Below are 21,520 nucleotides of genomic sequence, written 5' to 3'. Positions count from 1 at the left end.
AAATTGTTTTCAGTGCCTTCAGCTCCTTCTTTTGGCAAGACGTTATTTAATGTGCAATTTCTAATTTCCTGAGTACGTTTTTTGTAGCAAATTAAAGAACAGATTATTATTATCTGATCTATTTAGAAGTGAGAGGCAATTTCCTTTTACCTAATATATTTCAATAGACTTATCTAATTAACCCCCTGCAATAGTTAATGGTATGAGTCAACTCAGTTGGGCCACAGAGCTCAGATACGTGGTCAAACATTACTCTGGATGTTTCTGCGAGAGTATTGTAGGGAGATTAACACGTAAATCTGTGGACATAGTAAAGCAGATATCCCTCCATAATGTGGGTGAGCCTATGCATGCAATTAGATGAAACCCTAGACAGAACAAAGACTGGCTGCCCCCAAGCAAAGCAGAACTCTGTGGCAGATGGCCTCCAAAATTAAACTCTTAACACAGGCTCTTCCTTGGGTCTCCAGCCCGACAGCTTTTGGACTGCAGATTTTGGGCTTGCCAGCCTCCGTATGCCCATACGACAATTTCTGAAAATAAATCCTTCTGTCTCCATATGGTATACACCAGGGATTTTCAACTGGTGTACCATGGCACACTGGTATGCCGCAACAATTTTCAAAACATGCAATACCTGATTATTTAGATGGGGGCACTGACCTCTCTTCCTTTGGATTGACGGAAAAAAATGACAACAGCCAACACAACAACAGGAGTCTGGTGTAAATGAATCAAAATCATACCTAATTTTTTTTGGCAGATCAGTGAAAAAATATATTTTTTGGTTTGCCGCAGAATTTTAGTAATTAATTTATGTGTGCCATGAAATGAAAAAGGTTGAAAAGCACTGGTATAGACTAATATAATACACCAACCTAGAATATATATGAAATTAAGTTACAGACAAGTCTATACTCATTTAAAGGAAAAAAATCTTTATTTAGAAAGTTTAGAATTAAACATACAAAGATGAACAAAGGTGCTATAAACACGGACAAAATCCAGTTACAATGCATCATATGGCTGTGTGTGTGTAACAGCACCTAAAAAATACACACACAATGCAACAAACAGATTTATAACAACACCTTCCTTCACTTGTTAGTTATTCACATAGAAGCTCTGTGAAGGATCGTCACTTCAGAACTCTCCTGGTTAGAGTCGTTACCGAATTTGGCACATTTGGTCAAAGAGGATGAACGTGCCAGGTCTTGGCATAATGAGTAGGAAAGAATAACCTGCAAGCTGGTATCCTTCAGATAAAGACAATCTTAATCAAGCGCCAAAGCCACCTGTTGGGCAAGTCCTACCTTCCTCTGATTAAAGATCAGTCTTCACTGCTGAGGGCACTGGGTCTCTGGAGTTGACTTAGAGGACACGTACAGAATAGGGTGTGACTTCTTACAAGTTTTCTTTTCCAATTTGCTTGCGGTTTCTTTTTCTTCTTTAACTTCTGTTTGAAGCTTTGATTCAGCATCTAACCTACAGGCATTAAAGCATCCACTCTGAATTCAAGTGTGGTAAAGAAAAATGCAAGAAGAGATAATTCTCTAGTATAATGGGCCTGTAGTTAGACATGGTGATTTTTTTATGTATATGAGGTAAAAAACTGACTCCCATACCATTAAGAAAACTAAATCACTGACTCTCTAAAAAAATCTTTTTATGTCAATAGACTTACTTTTTTAAATGTCTAAAGAAATATCTTTAAGGTTGATAAAGAGTCATGGGAAAGCCTAAATTAAAGAATTAAAATATAATGAGGGCGCCTCATAATATGAGGTATGCTTATCATAATAAGCATACCTAACAAAAAAATTATAATGTTACAGCACTAGTTTAATGTTAACATGACATACAAAAGGCAAAATGCGAGATAAAAATAAATGCGAGATCCTGGGCTGCATAAACAGATGTCTGTTAAGACATACACCGTATGATTTCACTCATATTTGGAATCTAATGAACAAACGGAACAAGGAAAACGGGAACAGACTCATAGATGGACGGCAGGATGAATGATGGGGGGGAGGTTAGGGAATAGAGGGACTGAGTAAAAAGGAAAAAGGACTCTTGGACATGGACAACAGTGTGGTGATTGTTGGGGAGAGGCAGGTATAAGGGGACTAAATGGTGATGGAAAAAACACAATAGAGTTTAATTTAAAAAAAACCTCAAACTGAGTTTCAACTAACAGAATAATTAAAGAAAAATAAACAGTAAAGAGACATTTCCCTCCCATTCACTTTCTCTTACCTTTTGACTATTATTTTATATTTTTTAAAGGCTAAGATCCTTAAAACGTGAATTCTTACAGACACACGTCTCAACACTAGTCACAAGTTCAAATATGCAGAAACTAGAAATTTGAAGTTTTGATGTAAAATGAAAATAAATTTACCTTTGATATTCAAAAATGTCAAAATAGGTATTAAAACCCATTCTTAAAGAACAGGATAAACAATTTCAAAAGACATAAAAAATTTTACCTAACAGTCTCCAAAAGGCTGAAATTTCTTAGACAACTGGAAAGCCATTGTAGGGGATAAGTTAATTTTTCCTTCATGACCGCTCTTGAACCAGGACAACAAAAACCATACACTTACCCACACCAAGAAAACATTCAGAGGTACTAAACTGTGACAGTTCTATTTCATGATTCAGAAAAGCGTAACTTAAAAATAACGCCCTTATGCAGAAGTCCTTTCCCTCGCAACTGTTTTGGTGTTTTTAAGTGTTAAAAATGCTGAAGGTAGACAGAAGACCTCACACTGCACGTGGCACTGAGAAACCAGATAAAGAACAGCCGAGTTCAGGCAGCGACAGAGACGGGACGGAGAGAAGCCTGCTGCTTGCGTGGATAAAAGAGGACACTGACCTGGGCGAGTCGGGGGAGTTCCCGCTTCTTGCACTTATGGTTGGAACTTCTATAAGTTTCACACATTTCTTTTCCTTCGTTGGCTGAATATTCATGGGCAGACTTTGACGAGGGGAGAGAGTGACTCCCGGTGTGTTTACAGAGACTATCTTTTCTAACTGCAAGTTGTTATCTTCTAAGTTGCTGGCACAGGGTGGCGCCTCCTCTTCCTGACCTGGTGAGCTAGGGGCCTCCCCCCCAGCAGCACTGCTGACACACACATTGTTAGGGGTTCTTACATCCACAGGCAGGACCTCACGCCTCTTTTTGAGTATGGGCACTTCCATTTTCTCTGAGAACAGAAAGTCGTTACAAATATATCCAGTTAATAAATCAAGGGCACAATCCACATAAACAGGTACAATTAGTTATGTATTTTTCCTTTTCTTTCACCAATCTTTTAAAACCCAGTCATCTCCTTATTAAACTACAAGGTCTGTCTGGAAAACGCCCATCCACTGAATATAACAAATGGTTAGCACAACATTGATGTAACCTGGCAGCCAAGAATGGACTGTAATGCACATGTGGGAACAAGGACGACTTCACCGTACCAGTCAGTGGGGTTGGTAGACGCTGGTGCATGACCATGTGTACTGTGTGGCTATTGCACTCAAAATGACTGAGGGAGTAGAGCAATGAACCTGCATTAAATTTTGTGTTAAGCTTGAACATTCCTCTGTAGAAACTATTCAGATGATTCAGAAGGCCGCAGCTATGGGCAACTGGTGATTGGCAGCTTCATCATGACAATGTGCCTGCTCATGCATCACGTCTCATGCAGTTTTTTGGCAAAACATCAAATCACCCAGGTAACTCAGCCCCGCTACAGTCCAGATTTGGTGCCCTGCAACTTCTGTTTTTTCCCAAAACTAAAATCACCCTTGAAATGGAAGAGATTTCAGACTGTCAATGAGATTTAGGAAAATAGGTTGGGGCAGCTGATGGTGATTAGAACTGTGTGAGGTCCCAAGGTGCCCACTTTGAAGGGGACTGAAGCATCATTGTCCCATGTACAATGTTTCTTGTATCTTCTTCAATAAATGTCTCTTATTTTTCATATCATATAGCTGTGGATACTTTCTGGACAGGCCTCGTATATAGCCTCTGTCTTTTATCTTTCTTTTTCATAGATTCCATTAACTTTGTCTATTAAAGGTTATCTGGCTGTACATTTTTTTCTTCAGTAACCCAATATACTTGGCTCTAGCAATGAACACTGAACGGTTCTTTGCTGGTGTTGTGGTAAAAGCTGCGTGGGGCTTTGTAGATCTCGGTGTGGAGAGGAGAAAGGATACAGTAGCAGGAGTTAAGGAATCCAGGTCTGAGTAGTGGCATATAAGCACTTTGCAGCTGGATGGCCTTGGGGAAGTACTTACTCTCTCAGAGATTTTCTTTATCTTTAAAATGGAAATTAAAAGTACCCACTTCACTCGATATTGTGTTTTGTAAGGATGAAATGAAAAGAACAGTCTCTAAAGATGGTAATATGTGCCTATTAGCCCCACCTACAAAGTATATTAAAAACCTGAGTACTTCTACCCTGGATACGTCCCCAGTTTGAACCATATTAGCATGTCTCACTGCAGAAAACTCCAACAGCCTTCAACCCCCATTGCTTGATGTGGCATGTGTGACATCACTCTGTCCCTATGCAGGTCCATATCCAGTCACTGAATTAATCGCTCTAATATGTCTTCCCTATCCTCATACAAACGTGTCTTTCATTTTCAAAATCAAACCTTTAGTGAGGTTGGAGAAACCATGGTGGAGTGTGGGGGTGGTCTCCCTGCTCTACCCTGATGTTTTAAAGTCATTGTTTTCCCTTTCTCGTTCACTGCTCCTCTAAAATTCACATCACCTAGGTTCCCTACACTGCCTGCAGTCCCTTTGCTGTGTGCCTGCAGACAGCAACCTTTGAAATACAAAATGGGCAATTTTCAATGGTCATAGGAGAGCCTATTCCAATCAGGGAAGAGGAAAAGGATGAGAGAGGGAGAGAACCCTTTTTAACTAAAAACATCTACTATTGCTAACAACCTCCCCACTATTGTTGAGGTATGTGAACAGTGTAGGGGCAAAAACTGCTGAAAATGTATAACCTAAAACATGTAAAAACACTCTTTTTGTAATAAGAACCATCACATTCTTAGACTTTTTTACCTTTGGCCTTTTCTTTCTTAATTTACATACAGTAAAATCACTCTCTGTAGTGTGGGAGATGGGTATTTTCTCTCTGAGTGATTCTGCTTGCCAGTTGCTCCCTAATATCCGCCCCACTGTTCTTCCTTAACAACAGAATCCCCAGCATTTAGTTGGGAACACGGACCCTGAGAACCAAGACTGCATTTCTCAACCTTTGCTGTAGGCAGATGGAGCCATGGCTAAATTCCGTTCAAGATGTATGCTGCGGAGCAACGCAAACGAAGCCAAATCAGGTCGCTGGACACTCTGACCAGTCCTGGGATGCCTCTTCCAGACTTTCATCGGGGGGAAGAATAAGCGCCTGTTTGGTTAAGTCTCCATTATTTTAGGTTTCCTGTCAGCAATGTTACCTAAAATCGCTCCCAGAGATCAGCTGCCTCAACAAAACTGAACTCCGGTATTACACAAGAAGCTGCGATCGTCAGTGGGAAAGTCTCACATGGCAAGGCTCCAGTACACAGATACCAAAAAGAGTACCTATTCATATTCATGCACACCTAGTACCCAGGTCTCTTTGAATTTTCCTACATTTTGTGGCAGTAAATCTGTTTTAACTAAATATAGATACTTAGCCACAAATTAGTGTGTAATGAGATTTGCTACAGTAAGAAAAAAATTTGTATGACCTCTCAGAACTTCCCATGATTCAAAGACATCATATATGAGACATACGCACCTTCAGGCTCATACTTCAGTTTTAACTCATCTATTTTAGCTCTCAGTTTCATATTCTCACTTTGGGAAAACTGGAGGCATCGCTCATTGGCAAAAAGTTTTCTCTCAATATCCAGAGCCCGCTGGCTCTCAAATAATGCTTTCATTCGTTGTATGGACAATTCACCTTTAGTGCTTTCATTTTCTTTGCTATATTAATAAAAAAATGGGGGGGGGGACCAAGAAACACTAAAATAACATAATATAAACAAGTGTAGTTGTTAGTGTAAATCTTTTATTATATATTTGGACTTAGTCAAAAAATTACATTTTCTTAGGGTATTTGGTAACAAAGGAGTAACATAAGCTTTAACAATGGCATTTTAAAATAAAATAAAAACCTCGTGCATCCTCCAAAGGACGTGGACAAAGGAGGGAAACACGTTTATTCATGTGTAAATAAATTCCTCTGAATTTAAAATTATAGAATATTTACTCTTGAAAAATTTAGATTGTAAGAACATTTTCTATGATAAAGTTCTTTTCATTTACCAATCTAAAAAGCTAACCACAAAGAAATAAAAACATTTAACTATTCATTAAAAGCATTTTTTCTTCAATAATCAGCACTAACTATATCCTGACTAAATTTCACTTAATGCCCAGAGATATTTTTGTTGCCTTTCCTTCTTGGAATTTTCTTTTGGCAATATTAAAACAAAAATGTGTAGCATTAATACCACTTATATAAACAACTCAAGAGCCTCCATCTTTCTGTCCAGCCCACACTTACTTTGAATTGTCGAGCTTTATCTGAAGTAAATCTGTGTAATAGGTGGTATCTTTCAGAGCCCCAGAGTCGTCTGAAGGCTTAGATTCCATACTTTCATATAAACTCTAAATAAAACAACAACTCTTATTATTTAAAATAAATGATGGATTAGGTGAGTATATGTTTACTAATAATAACACGAACTACCACTTATTGAGTGTTTATCATATAGCAGGCACTGTGCTAAGCGCCGGACACTTACCTCATTTACCGTCTGCACTAGATACAAGAATGAGCATCCCTCTCATACATACACGGAAATGGGTCTAAGATGACACAGGCAAGTAAACTGAGAAGGGAGTCTGAACCCAGATCTGTGCGAAGTTGAGGCTCCTAACACCACCTATATCCTCTGGTTTCCCTCTCCTTTTAAAATGTTAGAAATACATACTCACAAAGTTTAGTTTTGGCCTTTATGACAAAGCCATAAATTAGGAAAATATGAGAAAGAGTGGAGATCCTTACTTATTTTTGGAGTCCCCTCTTCTGAGATTCTGATGGAATCTCTGTATGACTTCTCTAGGGGAAAAAAGTGTAAAAGTGCTTATAAACTTGCCAACAATTTTAAAGACTGCAGGTTAAAACCTCCTGGTTAAAGCTGCAATGTTCAAAGTATAGCGCTAAGCCCCCTGGTGGGCCACATTAGCCAGCCAACTGATGCACTGCAAATTTAACCAAAATTGTCGTCCTTTCAACAGTTCTTATTAGAGAAAGAAATAAGGTTACAAACATTTAAAATTTTATAATACACTATTGGCTACAATTTAATATGCCTAAGAGGTTAACATTTAAAAAATGTGTCGTTTATAAACTTTAATTAGTTCTTTAGTCAGTGAGAAGATATATATGCTCCCAAAGTTAATTTATAAGTTTAAAATAATTTTAATAAAAAATACCAGCAAGCTTCTTTGGAGCTACACAAGATATTCATAGATAAAAACAAACATGCAAGAGTAGCCAGGAAAACACTGGGACCGAAAAGCTACTCCTGTAGTATTCCTGTAAAAGACACATATCCTGATTCTACTCATTTCACACAAATCCAAAATGAGGAATAATCTGCAAAGTAACCAACTTACTCTTCAAAAAATGGAAGTTCAGGACGGGTACAGACTAAGGAATTGTTCGGATTAAGAAACACTGAAGAGACTTGACATTAAATACAACGTGTGACCATGGACTGGACCTCAGAAAGGACAGCACTTGGGGTACTTCTGTTTTGCTATAAAGGACATTAGCAGTAACTGGTAAAATATATAAGGCAGCTTAACTAACATTCTTATCAATGTTAATTTTCTGATTTTGATCATCGTACCATGGTTATATAAGAGAATGAACTTCACTACTGTTGAGGTCCAACTTACTCTCAAATCTTTAAGAAAAAATACATACACAGAAAGAGACCGAGAAAGTAATAAAGCAAATGTGGTAAAACTGACAACTGGGGAATCTGGGTGAAGGGTATACAGGAATAACTGTACAGCTTTTGTGGGAATCTGAATTTATTTCAACCATGTTTTAAGCAGTAGTTTATTAAAGCCTTCTATGCATTCCAATTGCCGCACAATGTTGGGCAATGCGACAAAACTCCTGCTGTGTACCCATTAAAAACTGGAGTGGAACGGCTCCAGGAAACAATGGACCACTGATGACACGCAACTAGAGACACGACCCCCCCTGCCGGGACGCCGAGTTGGAGAGGAACAGAGGAGCACATAATGCATGATCCCACTTCTCTGACGCTCAGGAGTAGTTTGTGTATCTACTGCTGACTCAAAAGTAAGAGACGTTGACAACCATTGGGTTACACAGTGAAGACAGGGGCACTGTAAGCTATAACTTACACATAATAACAAGTCTGAGGGAGGTTAGTTTACTCTGGCTCTACAAACAGAAGCAACAGGCAAAATCAGTAAAAAGCAAAAAGGAACTCGAAGAGAAAATTAATTTAAATATTGGTCGGTCTCAACGGAAACCGTAAGTGATTATATAACAAAGAACCTATTCAAGTTAAATGTATTAAGATATTCAAACCAAAATTTAACTGCATGTTTAAAAGGTGTTACACATACCTTAAATTTCTCCAGATTTCTAATTTCACCTAATAGATGTTTAATTTCACCGTTCTTCTGCTCCAACATGGCAAACAGCCGCTCCTGCTGCTCAAACTCAGTCTGAGACCCTTTCATTTGTAACAATGTGGCGATTTGTAACTGGAAAAAAAATTATCCCCCCATAAAACTGAGTGGGGGAGAGGAAGTTTCTGATAACTATATTTTTGGAATAATATTACTCTGAATTCATTTTAGAAATTAAACTAATTAGCTATTTCTTTTTTAAAAAAGATTTATTTATTTTCAGAGAAAGGGAAAGAGAGGGAGAAAGGCAGAGAAACATCAATTGGTTGCCTTTTGCACACCCCCAACTGGGGACCTGGCCCACAACCCAGGCTTGTGCCCTGACTGGGAATCAAACTGGTGACCTTTCAATTTGCAGGCCAGTTCTCAAGCCACTGAGCCACACCAGCCAGTGCTAATTAGCTCCTTCTAGTCTAATAATCTAGTAACTTGGGTACATTTATATCAATAAGCTTAGTGACTTGTTTTTGATGACTTATGAGTGATATCTGAAGTCCATAACAATTATTTGTACTTCTGAGAAACTAATTGAACTGCCTGGCTGTGTTCAGGAAGCACATCACTTAACTGGTAAATAAGCCTGGACAAATGCTATACTCTGCTCAGCATATGCACTCTCATTAGGATATGATGGGGTTTCCCAAAATTTCAATTAACTTCAATAGCATTAGGTTCGGAAATTATTAAGCTACTCACATTCAGAAAGCACAAAGATGGAAAGCAAAAGGTAAAGGCAATCTAAGGATATTAAGGAAATATTCAATGTAAGCACGCTTATTTTTTAAGAGCAGCAATCAACTCACCTAATTATGACTCCACCTAAACCTAGAGTTGCATAGCAATTAAAAGGAAATTAGTTAAAATCTATACCTAACATTTCTTTCTGCCTCCAGAAATTTCTGGAGACCTAAAAAGTGTCAATTAATTTAAAGAGAGCTTTGAGTAAAGCAAACAATGATGAGGGGCAGGTATGCTTACAAGGAAGAGAGAAATATTACTTCTACTATTTTGAAGGATACACTTTTTCTTCCTGCTTCAGACTAGACACTTGACACACTCAGCCTAAGAAGATCCAGAATGCTACTGGTGTCTCAAGACAGTTTGGGATCTCATGGGAATGTTGGGAGATTAATACCATAGGAGCCCAACAAATACTAAAAGAAACAAAGAGCAAGTGTGAGAAAATTTACAAAGAAATCATTCCCAGAAAGGGGAGAGCCTCAGTGAACCAGGCAGCACAAACTTCTTAGGAACAAAAGCCACAGCTATTGTTTATTAAGTCAGCACTTCCTTATTTGCCAAGCACCGTGCAAGCATTTTTCTATGCTTTCATCTAACTCCAGGACAATTCTAAGAGGCAGGTTCTATCACCTCTACTTTACAGATGAGGTGACCGATGCTCTGAAAAGTAAAAACACTTGACCAAAGTCCCACAGCCAGCAAGCAACAGGAGGGGGATCAATCCCAAGTTCATCTAACGCGGACCTTTCCTATTTCTTTGGTAAATCTCATTATCCTAAACAAAAAGCAGGAACCCTTCCAGACTTTGAGAGTGAGGCACAACAGATCAGAGATCAGGCTGGTGTAACACAGAAATCCTTCCAACTTCCACATGTTTTTTTGTTACCATCTATCTGACTAAAATGATGACCAACAAACCCTTAAAATGTAAAGGGCCTATGTACTTGACTTGAGAAATTACAAGGAAAGGAAATACAAATGTTACCCTTTATATAAGCTTTTGGGGGAGAACTGAAGAATAATGAGAGCTAGTTTTAGCTGAAGTGGGCTATGCTCAGAAAGACACCAAGCCCACAGCAAGGAAAAAAAAAATTTCTTTTTCTCCCACTCCACAGAGACAGATTTATACCTATCTGGCAAAGCTACTGAGTAACCATTTAAAAAAATCAATCAGCCCTTGCTGGTGTGGCTCAGTTGGTTGGAGCATTATTCCACGCACGGAAAGGTCACAGGTGTGATTCCCAGTCAGCACACATACCTATGTTGCAGCTTCTATCCCTGTTCAAGGTGCGTATTGGAGGCAACTGATCAATGTTTGTCTCCCTCCCTCCCCTCCCTGCTAAATCAATGGGCATGTCCTTGGGTGACAATTAAAAAAAGAAAATCAATGGATACTAAATATACAACTAAATCTTTACTATAGGATTTTTAAAAATGTAAATGGATCTTTTGCTCAATTTTAAAATACTGATTTTCCAAAACCATGCAGATCTAGAAATAATTTTTTAAGTACATTCCTTGAAGGAAAAGATGCTTTCTTTGATATATCTATGCATGTAATGCTGATAGAAAATAGGCGTAGTAAGCCTTCGAGGGTGATGATTCTATACCTTCATTCTCTGCATCTGTTCTCTGTTAAATGCATTTTGCTTCTTTAGTGACTGATACTTGACTTTCATACTGATAAGTTGACGTTCCATTGCTGCCCTTCGATCTTCCACCTGAGAATATTAACATGATTAATTATGCTGGAATTAATTAAGTGAAATGCCAGTTTAATCAACAGAATGTCTGTAAGTACCTCTGCAAACAAGGAGTTGCCTTTACTGCTGGGGTCCAAGGCTTGCTGGAGGGCTTGGTCTAATTGCACTTGAAGATCTTGATTTGCTAGTCGTGTTTTCTAAATTCAGAAGAAAACAATTCAGCCAATAGAGGTCAGACTAGCAAGAAAACAACTTTTTACAAGTTGGAAAAGATGATGTTACTGCAATCATAACACCTCTAAGGCACTGTAGTAAGAAACCGCCTCTTTCTCTCGCTCCTCTTTCTCTTCCGTGAGCCGGTCGACTTGGCGCATTAAATTGGAATTAAGAAGTTCCAGTTGTTCTTGTCTGTACTGCAGTTCATTCACGTCTTCTTGGAGGGTGGTCTATTCAACAGAAATTGAAAAAGAGGAAACTCTTGAATAACCCTTTATTTAGCTGCTTCTCAGTTTATCTATCAGCAATGATTCATACCTGAAAACTGAAAAACTAGTTAAAGTGTTAAGGTGCATAATAAAATAAAAAAAATTACTAAATTTTTCAGTAGGGGACAAAATATAAGGCTCTAGAGACTGTCTTTCTTTCCTATAAACTGAAGGCTTTAATTTTTAACTAACCCTAGCCTGCAGTGAAAAAAAGTACATTCATATGCACATCAACTTCCAAGGGAACACTTTATATTGGGCTATTTTTTAATGTTACAAACTAGAACTGGAGTGTTTCTAAATTTATGCAGAGGTTTCATTAATCTAAAGTCTGCCTTACATAATCATGTAAATAAAGCTTTATTATGCATGAAGTAATCTACTTAAAAACTCTGGAAAACATTCTTTCAGTTAGATCACAGTTAGTCCAAAAAATAATTCAGCCTTAAAACTAGTTCATGAGGATTATCACAAAAACATGGAAAAGTATGCAAGAAAAAAGAAAGAAAACCTGAGGACACATATGCCGTAACAATTACCTTCACGCTCTCCATTTCTGTCAGTTCCGTCTGCAGGGCTAGCACCTCTGAAGACGTGGTTTCGTGTGCACGTTCAGACATCACCCGCATTTCCTCTGACTTATGAGACAGGAGTTCCTTCTGATGATCGACTTTGTGCTTCAGCTGCTTTTCACTAAGCCTAGCTTCATCTAATTCTGCTTTCAGTTTCTCTAACTAAAGTTTAAAACAATTGACAGCCTTGTTAGTTAAAAGGTAAGTGAAGGTCATCAGAACACACAGTTGTACAACTTGTCCTGGTATCTGCGGGATAACTATTTTGGAAGACAGTCGCCCTGAACAAAACTATTTAACAACTCTTTATAAAATGTCACAGTTCCACATCTTGGAAAACTAACATATATAGCTTTCAAACGAGCTGACAGCAGAAGGACAAAGCTTTAGGGCCAGGCCTAGGTCTAACCTGTCTCAGAGTCACTCCTCGTATGTAATGCTGGTGCATGATCTTACCCACCATCACAGCCCTCAGCTGAGATCACACAGGCACAACTTTAGCACCACGCCTAGCATTCACTCAGTGGTTTCTGGTGTCAATGAAAAGCTTTTGTGTGTGGTTCAGGGTTACAATGATCATCTCTACTGAATGACCTTCAATAGGGTTTCAACATTCTTAGGATACACCCCGATAATTATTTTCTATTTATAAAATAGCCTCTTAGCTTGATTTGTTTTCCCTTTTCTATTTTCATAACGTGAAATAAAATTTCAACTAAATGATTTACGCAGAAATGTGGCCATCTTCCTGAAACCATCACTGACTGACTCAAACTTACTGCATGACGAGACTGTCAGAGTTTCGTTTTTGGCCAAGGTTAGGCATCTTTGTAAACAGTGACATCTCTTGTTGTAAGCATACAAACAGTCCACCGTAGTAGCCAGGTAGGTCTGCATTCCTGACACCTTTGGCTGCTGTGTGAGGGATCAGTGGTACAAACACCAGTGACAGAAGTGGGCTATCCCCAAGTCTAGGAGAGAAACCACAGTGGTCTGAACCAGAGTGTATGGATGGTGTGTAGGTCAAATTCTTAGAACTTATGTGAGAAATAAGTGAAAGATGACAAATAAAGTTCCAAATTTTGGGCCCAAGTGATTTGAGAACATCAGCAAAACTGAAAATATCCAGTTACTAAAATTAAATTATTGTATTTAATTAGTGGAATGCTATTTAAACAAGTTCCTTAGGTAAACTCGTGTTTCCCAGTGTTTCCACTCCTCACATTAAGATGATAGAGCTCTTGCTCTCAGCTCTTTTGCATAGAGGGTGCTAAGAAAATCTTCATCACCTAAAGTTTAGAGATTGCTGCATAAGCAGGGAACATTTTTGTTCTGAAATACATAGATATCCAAACCTTATTTTTTAGTTCATTCACTTCCTGTCCATGGGTTCTGCTCAGTTGTTCTTCCAGTTTCGCCAGGTGCATGTTTTGATCTTGTTTTATAGCTTCACATTCCGAGCTCAAACTTTCTAACATTCGACTCTTGAGCTCAACTTCTCTCTGAAGAGTATATTTTTCTTGTTCATAACTCTGAAAGCAGATTCAATTACAATTCAATTGCATAAGAAAAACTTAAAGCCAGCACATATAAGCAGTTCTCACCTCCAACTACTTCATTCCTGCTTTATATATTTGCTGCTTTCTAAGTAACAATCGCGTGTCAAATCTGGAATAATTTTGTAGCTAATTGGTCTAAAAAATTTAAACCCCCCTGAGGGGTAATTTGAGACTACATTCAAGTACATTCTAGTGATACAGTAATTACTTCTATACCTTGTCGAGGAAGTAAAAAGTGTACTATGGTATGTCAATGTGTCAAGTAATCTCTGCTAGAAAAAAAATTAATAGCACTTAAATTTTCCTAGTGAGAATTACTTAGTTTAATCATGATATGCTATACTTATAGTTCTGAACAAAATGAAGTAACAGCGGACCAGGGGTAAAGTGAAATATGAAGTCAGCCCTTATTCAGAATAAAGTCACTTAAGAAACACTCACAAATGACTCCCTGAATGAACACAGCGTGGACAAAAGGAATGCTTAACATGAGTTTTGCTTACTGACAAGAAAGTTTAAAGACAAAAGGGGTATCAGTTCCAACTCTTTCAACAAGTTTTAAAAAATCAGATAAAATTAGATTAAATAAAAAGAAAAATTAAAAAATAAGAGTTGCCCTTAGTTATTTACCTGCTATATATATAAATTCTGAGATCAAATTTACACGTTACTGAGCACTTACTAAATAAAACTGATTTATTCATTCTTTTAATAATGTGTGCCAGACACTGGGGACACAACAGTGAACAAGGCTGAAAAATGCCCTCTCTCGTGGTACTTTTAATTGGGATATAATTAGCACTGCAGAGGATTAAGAGAGTGAATAATGCAGCTTTACAACACAGTCAGGGGAAGGACTCTCTGCTGAGGTGACATCTGACAGACACAGGACGGCTGAGAACTCCATCCCTGAAGGTGGGGTACAAACCAATTAGACAGAGGCAACAGTTCATGCAAAGCCCACAAGGCAGGACTCGCAGAGCTAAGACCAAGGGAAAGTAGCTTAAGATGAGAGGGAAGTTTGGCAGGGTTCAGATCACACAGGTATCTGCAAACCCAGGTAAGGAGCTTGGATTTTGTGGTAATGTAATGTGAAGCCAGTATATGTTTTTAGCGGGCTGTGATATGATCTTTGTGTATTCTTCAATGACCGGTTGGCTGCTGTGCACAAGGAATGAATGAAACAAGGGAAGCAGGCCACCTGGTTAGAAGGCTGCAATAGTGGTCTAGGGAGAGGACGGTGATCTGCACCAGAGTGGTGTTAACATAAATGAGTGTTTTGTAGGTCAAGTTCTTAGAGCTTACTAATGGATTAAATACAGAAAAGAAGGGGAAAAAAGACAGTGAGTAAAACCACTACAATTCTGGCTCAAGCAACTGGATGAATGTTATACATTTAGTAAAGAAGCTAAAGAAAATGGCAACAGAATGTTTGGTTAGTGGGCAGAGAATCAACTCTTCAGTTTATACTAGGTTTGAGATGTCCATTAGCGGGCAATTGAATATACAGTCCAGACTTTAGTGGAGAGCTGAGGACTTGGTATAGTGTCATGGAGCATTTAGATGTTATCTAAGGCTATGATGCAAGTGAGGTCACCTAGGAAGAGTGCAGGCAAAACAAGATCTAAAATCGAACATGTGGTGAAGAGAGCAATCATAACTGGATTTTCCAAACTCAGAACACCCTGGGTCAGAAGGCACATCAGGAATTCATCCAGTTTCTCCCTCTTTATTGGGGAGGGAGCTGGCTGGGAAGCAGATCTAAATTCTTCAGTAAAGAATACAAACAATATTAATAATAGTTGCTAGACAGCACAAATCTTCAATAACTAAGCACACGCTTATAGACAGAGGAGTCTGGAGTCCCACCTCAGTTATGGCCATTATTTCATTACGGCAGTTATCTAGCTGGGCCTGCAGTTCATTCTGGCTCTCCACCAGCTGTAAGCCGTACTGCGCGGCTTTCAGCCGTTCTTCTTCAACCTCTCTGAGCTTGCACCGAAGATCTGTGATGATATCTGCCTCCATAACGTTTTTCTCTTTTTCTCTACTGTAAATAGAGAAAATAAAAGCACTTAAGCTTAAACAAAAAACACCATATAATGATATCAATTAATATATATTTACATATATATTTCAATACCACTGCCATATAAAAACACAGTATTAAAGATTTTCTTCCCGACTTTTAAGTGGTCACATTTACATTCTTTTTCTAAGAAATGTCTGGCGATTTTATTACTTGATTGGAGACCAAATCAACAAGAACAAAACAAGGTGAATACATTCAATTTCGCTTCTAAGAAATGCATATAAGGAAACTGTTTAGTTGTTCTGTGCTAAGTTTCCTTTAGTGCTAAGGTAGGGTGGGTCTCCTAATTATATCATTATATAGTGAACGAGGTAAGAGAAGAATGAAAGAAACCAACAAACTTTATAGCAGCGGGACTGCTACTTAACATAAAAAGGCAGCACTGACTGAAGTTAAGAACTATGGTGTCCACAGCTTTTCACAACAGTTTTAACTTCCTGTACAAGTTAGATTTGCCACATTAAATATACTTCATCGAAAACAGACTCACTAGTGTTTTCCTACTTATCCATAAGAGGGCCCACAAAACAGCAACCACGCTCACAGCACGTAAAGAGCACTGCTGTCATTTTAGATTTTTAGCAAGGACTTAAATACATATAGAAACCCCTGCAACTTTAACTCAGCCTTAGTCAACATCCTTTCCAAATCAGTGTCAGGCCTTTCAGGCCAGACTCAAACTCAGCTTTGCCTTCAAAGAGCAACATGCCATTTTTAAGGTGCTCCCCAATGCCTGCAGTCAATGAGGCAAATATTTCTTGAATGACTTATATGCTGGGCTCCATTCTGAGCACTTCAGATATATCAGAGGTCAAATGAACCAAAAAACAACCACGACCAAAAACCACAAACCAAAAACCCCCCTCTTCTTTCATGAAGCTTACCTTCCAATGGGAAAAAGATAACAAAACAATTAATTAGAATGCAATAAATAATTAGAAAGTAGAAATAAAAAAAAGAACAGGACAAGGGAATTTACAAGAGGGTATTGTTACTAGGATGAACTTAAAATAAGTATTGGAGTGGGAGGAGGCCCTCCTGTGACTTCTGACAGTTTGGAGAGTAGCAAGTTGGATGCAGGAAGAGCAAGTGAGGTGATTGCTCACACCAGGGTGGAGGCATGGGAGGTGAGAAATGGTCAAATTCTGCATATATTTCTGCATTTACCTTTGAAGGTAAAGTCAACATGATTTTCAGACAAATGAAATGTGAGATGTGTGACAAGAGAGAAGTCAAAAATGCCTCCAAGGTTTCTGCCTGAGCAACTAGAATGGATTTGCCATCAGCTGAGGCATCGAAAACTGCGAGTAAAGATTGTTTTGGAAAGAAAATCAGGGCTCAAGTGTTGGACATGAAATATGCCAAGTAAACAGTTGGCTACATGAGTAGGAGAGGGGTCTGGGCTGAATTTATAAATTTGGGAGTCATTAGCGTAAATCCTTGAGCCTTGGTATCAAACACAGGTCAAGGAAGGAGCCCTGATAAGAGATAGGAAAGAAGACAAGTATACTCAGGCATGACCAGTAAGGTAACAATAAAACCAAGAGCATGTCTTGCCCACCAAGTCGATAAACAAAAGTGTATTCAGGAGGTACATGTGATCAACTGTACCAAATGCTAAGTCAAATACAGTAAGAACTGAGAACTGGCCTTGGAGTTGAATTCACGGAGGTTGTCGTGACCCTTTGAGCAGTTCCTGTGGAAAGATGGGGGCAAAAGCCAGACTGGAACGAGCCAGACAAAGAATGGCAGAAGAACAGGAGACAGCAGGTACAGTTTTGCTGCCCAATACAGCAGATAAATGGGGTAGTAGCTGGAGGGGAAGTAGAATTGAATATATTTTGTTTCATTTTTTAAGACCAAAAAACATTAGGAAAAATTATTAAAATAAAAAATTTTAAGAAAAGATGAACAGTATGCTTGTATGCCATGGGATGGATCCAGGAGAGAAGAAAAGCGGATGATATAGAAGACATGGAGAACTGCTGGAGCGATGAATAAAGAGGATGAGGTGGAACGTACAGGAGCTGATTTTAGACGGAAGCATGAATATTTCATCTAAAGTAAAGGAAAGCAAAGTTTATAGGTACATCAATAAGCAGGGAGATATAGTGCCCTTCTAACTAAATTTATCTGTGAATTAGGAAGCAGGTCTTTAACTGAGACTGAAGATAAAAGAGGAGGGCTTTGGAAGAGAAAAAAAAAAAGATATCCTACATTATTCAAGGCTGGCAGTTACTGCTCTAAAATGCAAGACCTTTCCAAAGCTGGTACATGATGGGGTCAGCTGCTATATTTTATAGTTAACATAGTTTATACTTGTTGAGGATTTACCATTTGCCAGGCACAGTACTTCAAATGCATTATCCCATTTAATTTTCATGATGGGCCTGAGTTATCAGCATTTACCAAAGAGAAAACAGAGCTAGCGTCCAGATATCCCAGCCATCCCAGCCATAATGTCCAAAGAAGCCAAAAATTAGCTCTCATGTGTTCAAAGGATTTGTTGGAATTCCTATTATGTGTCAAGTACTGTGCTATTGCTGAGAACACAGTGGTGACCCCCAAACTAGACAAATGTCCTGCCTTCTTGAATCTTACAGTCTAGGAGTGGACCAACATTAAATCTGATAACTGAACTGTAAAGTTACAAGTGTGATTAAGTGCAACAGGGAGAGCTATATCGTGTTAATGGAGCTGTATCGTGCTAACAGGGGAAATGTCCCAATCTATGTATTGGGTTGGGCAAGATAGGAGAGAATCCGGACAAGAGAGATTTCCCTGAGGAAGTGACTCTTCTGCAGAGGTCTAAGGAATAAGAGTTAATTTACCCTTCTGCAAAGAGAGGTAGCCAGAGTTGAATAATAACTACAGCTAATATGTGCCAGATATTGGGCTTGATGCTTTGCATACATTATCTTATTTAATACTCGACTGCGCCGTGAAAAATAAGGTATCTCCCCCATTTACACATGTGCAAAGTGAGGCACAGAAAGGTTAAGTAACTTGCCCAAAGGTTATCAGCTACTAAGGGGCTATGAGCTATGGGATCGAGGGCCCAGCTCCACAGCCCGGTGCCCCTAACCATCCTTCTGTTCTGCCCCTCAGAAACAGTGTGCGCAAAGCATTTAGGAGATGGGGAGCTGTGGGGATCAGGCTGCCCAGTTCTTACCGAACTTGGACAACTAGTTTACTTTTTCCCTTTTACTGGGGTGAGGCTTTCAAGGGTACATTTCTATGACACATGAGCTGTATATTGCGCTGCGTCCCCACCACCCAAAATCCAATCATCTTCCGTCACCATAGGTTTGGCCTCCATCACCCTTTACTCCGCCCACTTCACCCCCTTCCTTCTGGTAACCACCATACTGTTGTTATGGCTGAGTAGTATTTGGACAACTTATTTAATGTCTTGTTTTGTCATCCATAAAATAAGGACACTACCTAAGAGAGTATTAAAAAGATTAAACCAGCCAATGGGTGAAAAACAACTTGGGCAGAATCCCACATGCAGCGTTATGTGGCAGCGCTGTTCAACAAAAATACAATGTGAGATACATAGGTGGTTTTTAATTTTCAACAAGACACATCAAAAAAGGTAAATACCACTGACATTCATTTGAATGTCACGTAATCCAATACATCCCAAATATTATCATTTCAATACATAATCATTGTAAAATTATTAACAAAATATTCCTCTTTTGTGTAGTCTTCGAAATACACTGTGTATTGGACATTTGTAGCATTTCTCATACTGGACCGTGCAGACCTAGTGTGTTAACCTTCGGAGGCCCAGGCAACCAACCAGGCTTTCAATTTTCATGCAGAATCCCCGGGGGGCGGGGCGGAGCGGGGAGGCGAGGTGGCCCAACAGAAAACTGAAACCGACTCAGAACCCGGTGTACAAGAACTCAGGGGTCCGCAGAAGCAGCTGTTCTGGCTAAAGGCCTCGGCCGAGACCCGGGTCCCAGGTTTCCTTAGGTCCTCTCTCCCCGCCAGAAGCCCTCCCTGCGCCGCTCCCCACCGCTCCTCTCCACACGCACTTCTTCCAGGCCCTCTGCCCCTACCTCTATCACTCCTTTCCTCGCTGCAGCCGGAGGCGGCTCGTGCTGAGAGTTCACCGAGCCCAGTTTCGGGAGGGCACCTCAACTTAGCACAGAGACTTCAGAGTTCTCACTCGGGAGCTCTCGGGTAAGCGCCAGGGCTTTTTGAATGCCGTTCTCGCGAGAACACGCACTTCTCACGAGAGGTTCCGCCGAAGCCTCAAGTAGGAGAAAAAATTGCGCGTCTCTCTGAGTGCCCCGCCCAAGTGCTGAGACTGCGCAGGTGCAGGCGGATAGCTGAGGGCTGGTGGTAGGCGCTGCTCGTCTCGTCAGGTGTACCCGGAATGGGTGTTCTGGGTGTCTCCCAGGTGTCAGCTTGTAGTTGCGGGCTTTTTTTTTTTTTTTTTAAGCGACAGTACTTTCTGGAGAGACTGTCACTAGAAGGTGAGGCAGTGGGTAATTTTGTGATATGCCGGCTTGATACACTCACCAGCGCGTTGGCCAGTGTGTGCGCTGAGGGTCCTCACCTCTGGTACCCAGTATTACGTGGTTCCAGAAATCCGAATCAGTGTGACAGTGCCTAAAAGCATCATAGGACAAAATCACAGGTACCTTTAAAGGACACACTGATAGTTATTATAATGGCGTTAACACTTGAGCCCTCCCCATGTGCCAGTAGAGTGCTAAAGTTTGCGTGGATTATCCCATTCACCATATTTTGCCTAATGCACTTCTTGCCCAAATTTTTGAGGGGGAAAAATAAGGATGCGCATTATACATGGGTAGTACCAATTACATATCTATATAAATGTTTTTAATTTATTTATGCTTAGGCGTTAATGACGATATCCATATGCAAACTAATACGTGGTATAAGATAATAGGTTTTGTTTCTAAATATAAATAAATAATTAAATTTAAAAATGAAAGATTTTTTCCTGAAAGTTTGGGCCAAAAACATGGGTGTGTATTATACACCGGAGTGCTTTATACATGGCAAAATTTGTAGGCCCTCAGATAGCTTTGTGAGAGGGTACTATTATCCTCTTTTTCTGCAGAGGAAAATAAAGCCCCAAGAGGAAAAATGTCTTGGCCCAGTGGTAGAATCAGAATTTGAACTGACACGACATTCTGCTGCTGGAATCCAAGCTCTTGGGTGTGTGTCTAACGAATTTATGTTTTGTAAACCTGATGCCTATCCATCATTCAGAAATTTAAGTAATGAGAAATAATAGTAGCCAATATTAAATGAGTACTTCTGAATCCTAGCTACCGTTTCACGGATGACGTCGTGTTTTTGAGTCTCTCTTGACATTTGACAGAGTTGATTGCTCTCCTTGAGTTTCTCTCTAGGTTTTGGGGTGCCTCACCCTCCTCACTTTCCTCTTCTCAGTTTCCTTTGCAGACTTCTATTTGTGATTGAGCCAGGCCACATCATAAAGCACTGAGCGGGGCTGACTGGTTGCACCGAAGGGTAATAAGCAAAATCATAGAAGCTACCCATATCATAACTCGGGTCCTTCTTTAGGAACTGTCTGCAGGGCGTGCAGCCACTGCCACCACTGGACACTAG

At 39.5% G+C, this 21,520-nt stretch overlaps 1 protein-coding gene across 2 annotated transcripts; it reads right to left on the bottom strand.

Moving 5' to 3' along the window:
- Positions 1-931: 931 nt before the first annotated feature.
- Positions 932-20,140, bottom strand: SPDL1 (spindle apparatus coiled-coil protein 1). 2 transcript variants are annotated; one of them, XM_024576991.4, is made up of 12 exons: positions 19,972-20,140; positions 15,679-15,859; positions 13,606-13,782; positions 12,218-12,412; positions 11,490-11,639; positions 11,292-11,390; positions 11,101-11,211; positions 8,684-8,824; positions 6,573-6,676; positions 5,802-5,989; positions 2,882-3,212; positions 932-1,485 (listed from the first exon to the last, which is right to left on the bottom strand). In XM_024576991.4, the coding sequence occupies exons 2-12, from the start codon at positions 15,835-15,837 to the stop codon at positions 1,338-1,340; spliced, it is 1,803 nt and encodes a 600-aa protein (XP_024432759.1). In that variant the 5' UTR covers positions 15,838-15,859; positions 19,972-20,140; the 3' UTR covers positions 932-1,337. The 2 variants fall into 2 exon arrangements, with proteins under 2 accessions (XP_024432759.1, XP_053783284.1); XM_053927309.1 differs by having other exon boundaries at positions 1,376-1,480.
- Positions 20,141-21,520: the final 1,380 nt, after the last annotated feature.

Source organism: Desmodus rotundus, chromosome 6 (assembly GCF_022682495.2).
Source record: "Desmodus rotundus isolate HL8 chromosome 6, HLdesRot8A.1, whole genome shotgun sequence".
In the NCBI taxonomy this organism is placed as follows: domain Eukaryota; kingdom Metazoa; phylum Chordata; class Mammalia; order Chiroptera; family Phyllostomidae; genus Desmodus; species Desmodus rotundus.
The sequence above is the reverse complement of the archived record's forward strand: the minus strand, read 5'-3'. Positions and strand labels throughout refer to the sequence as shown.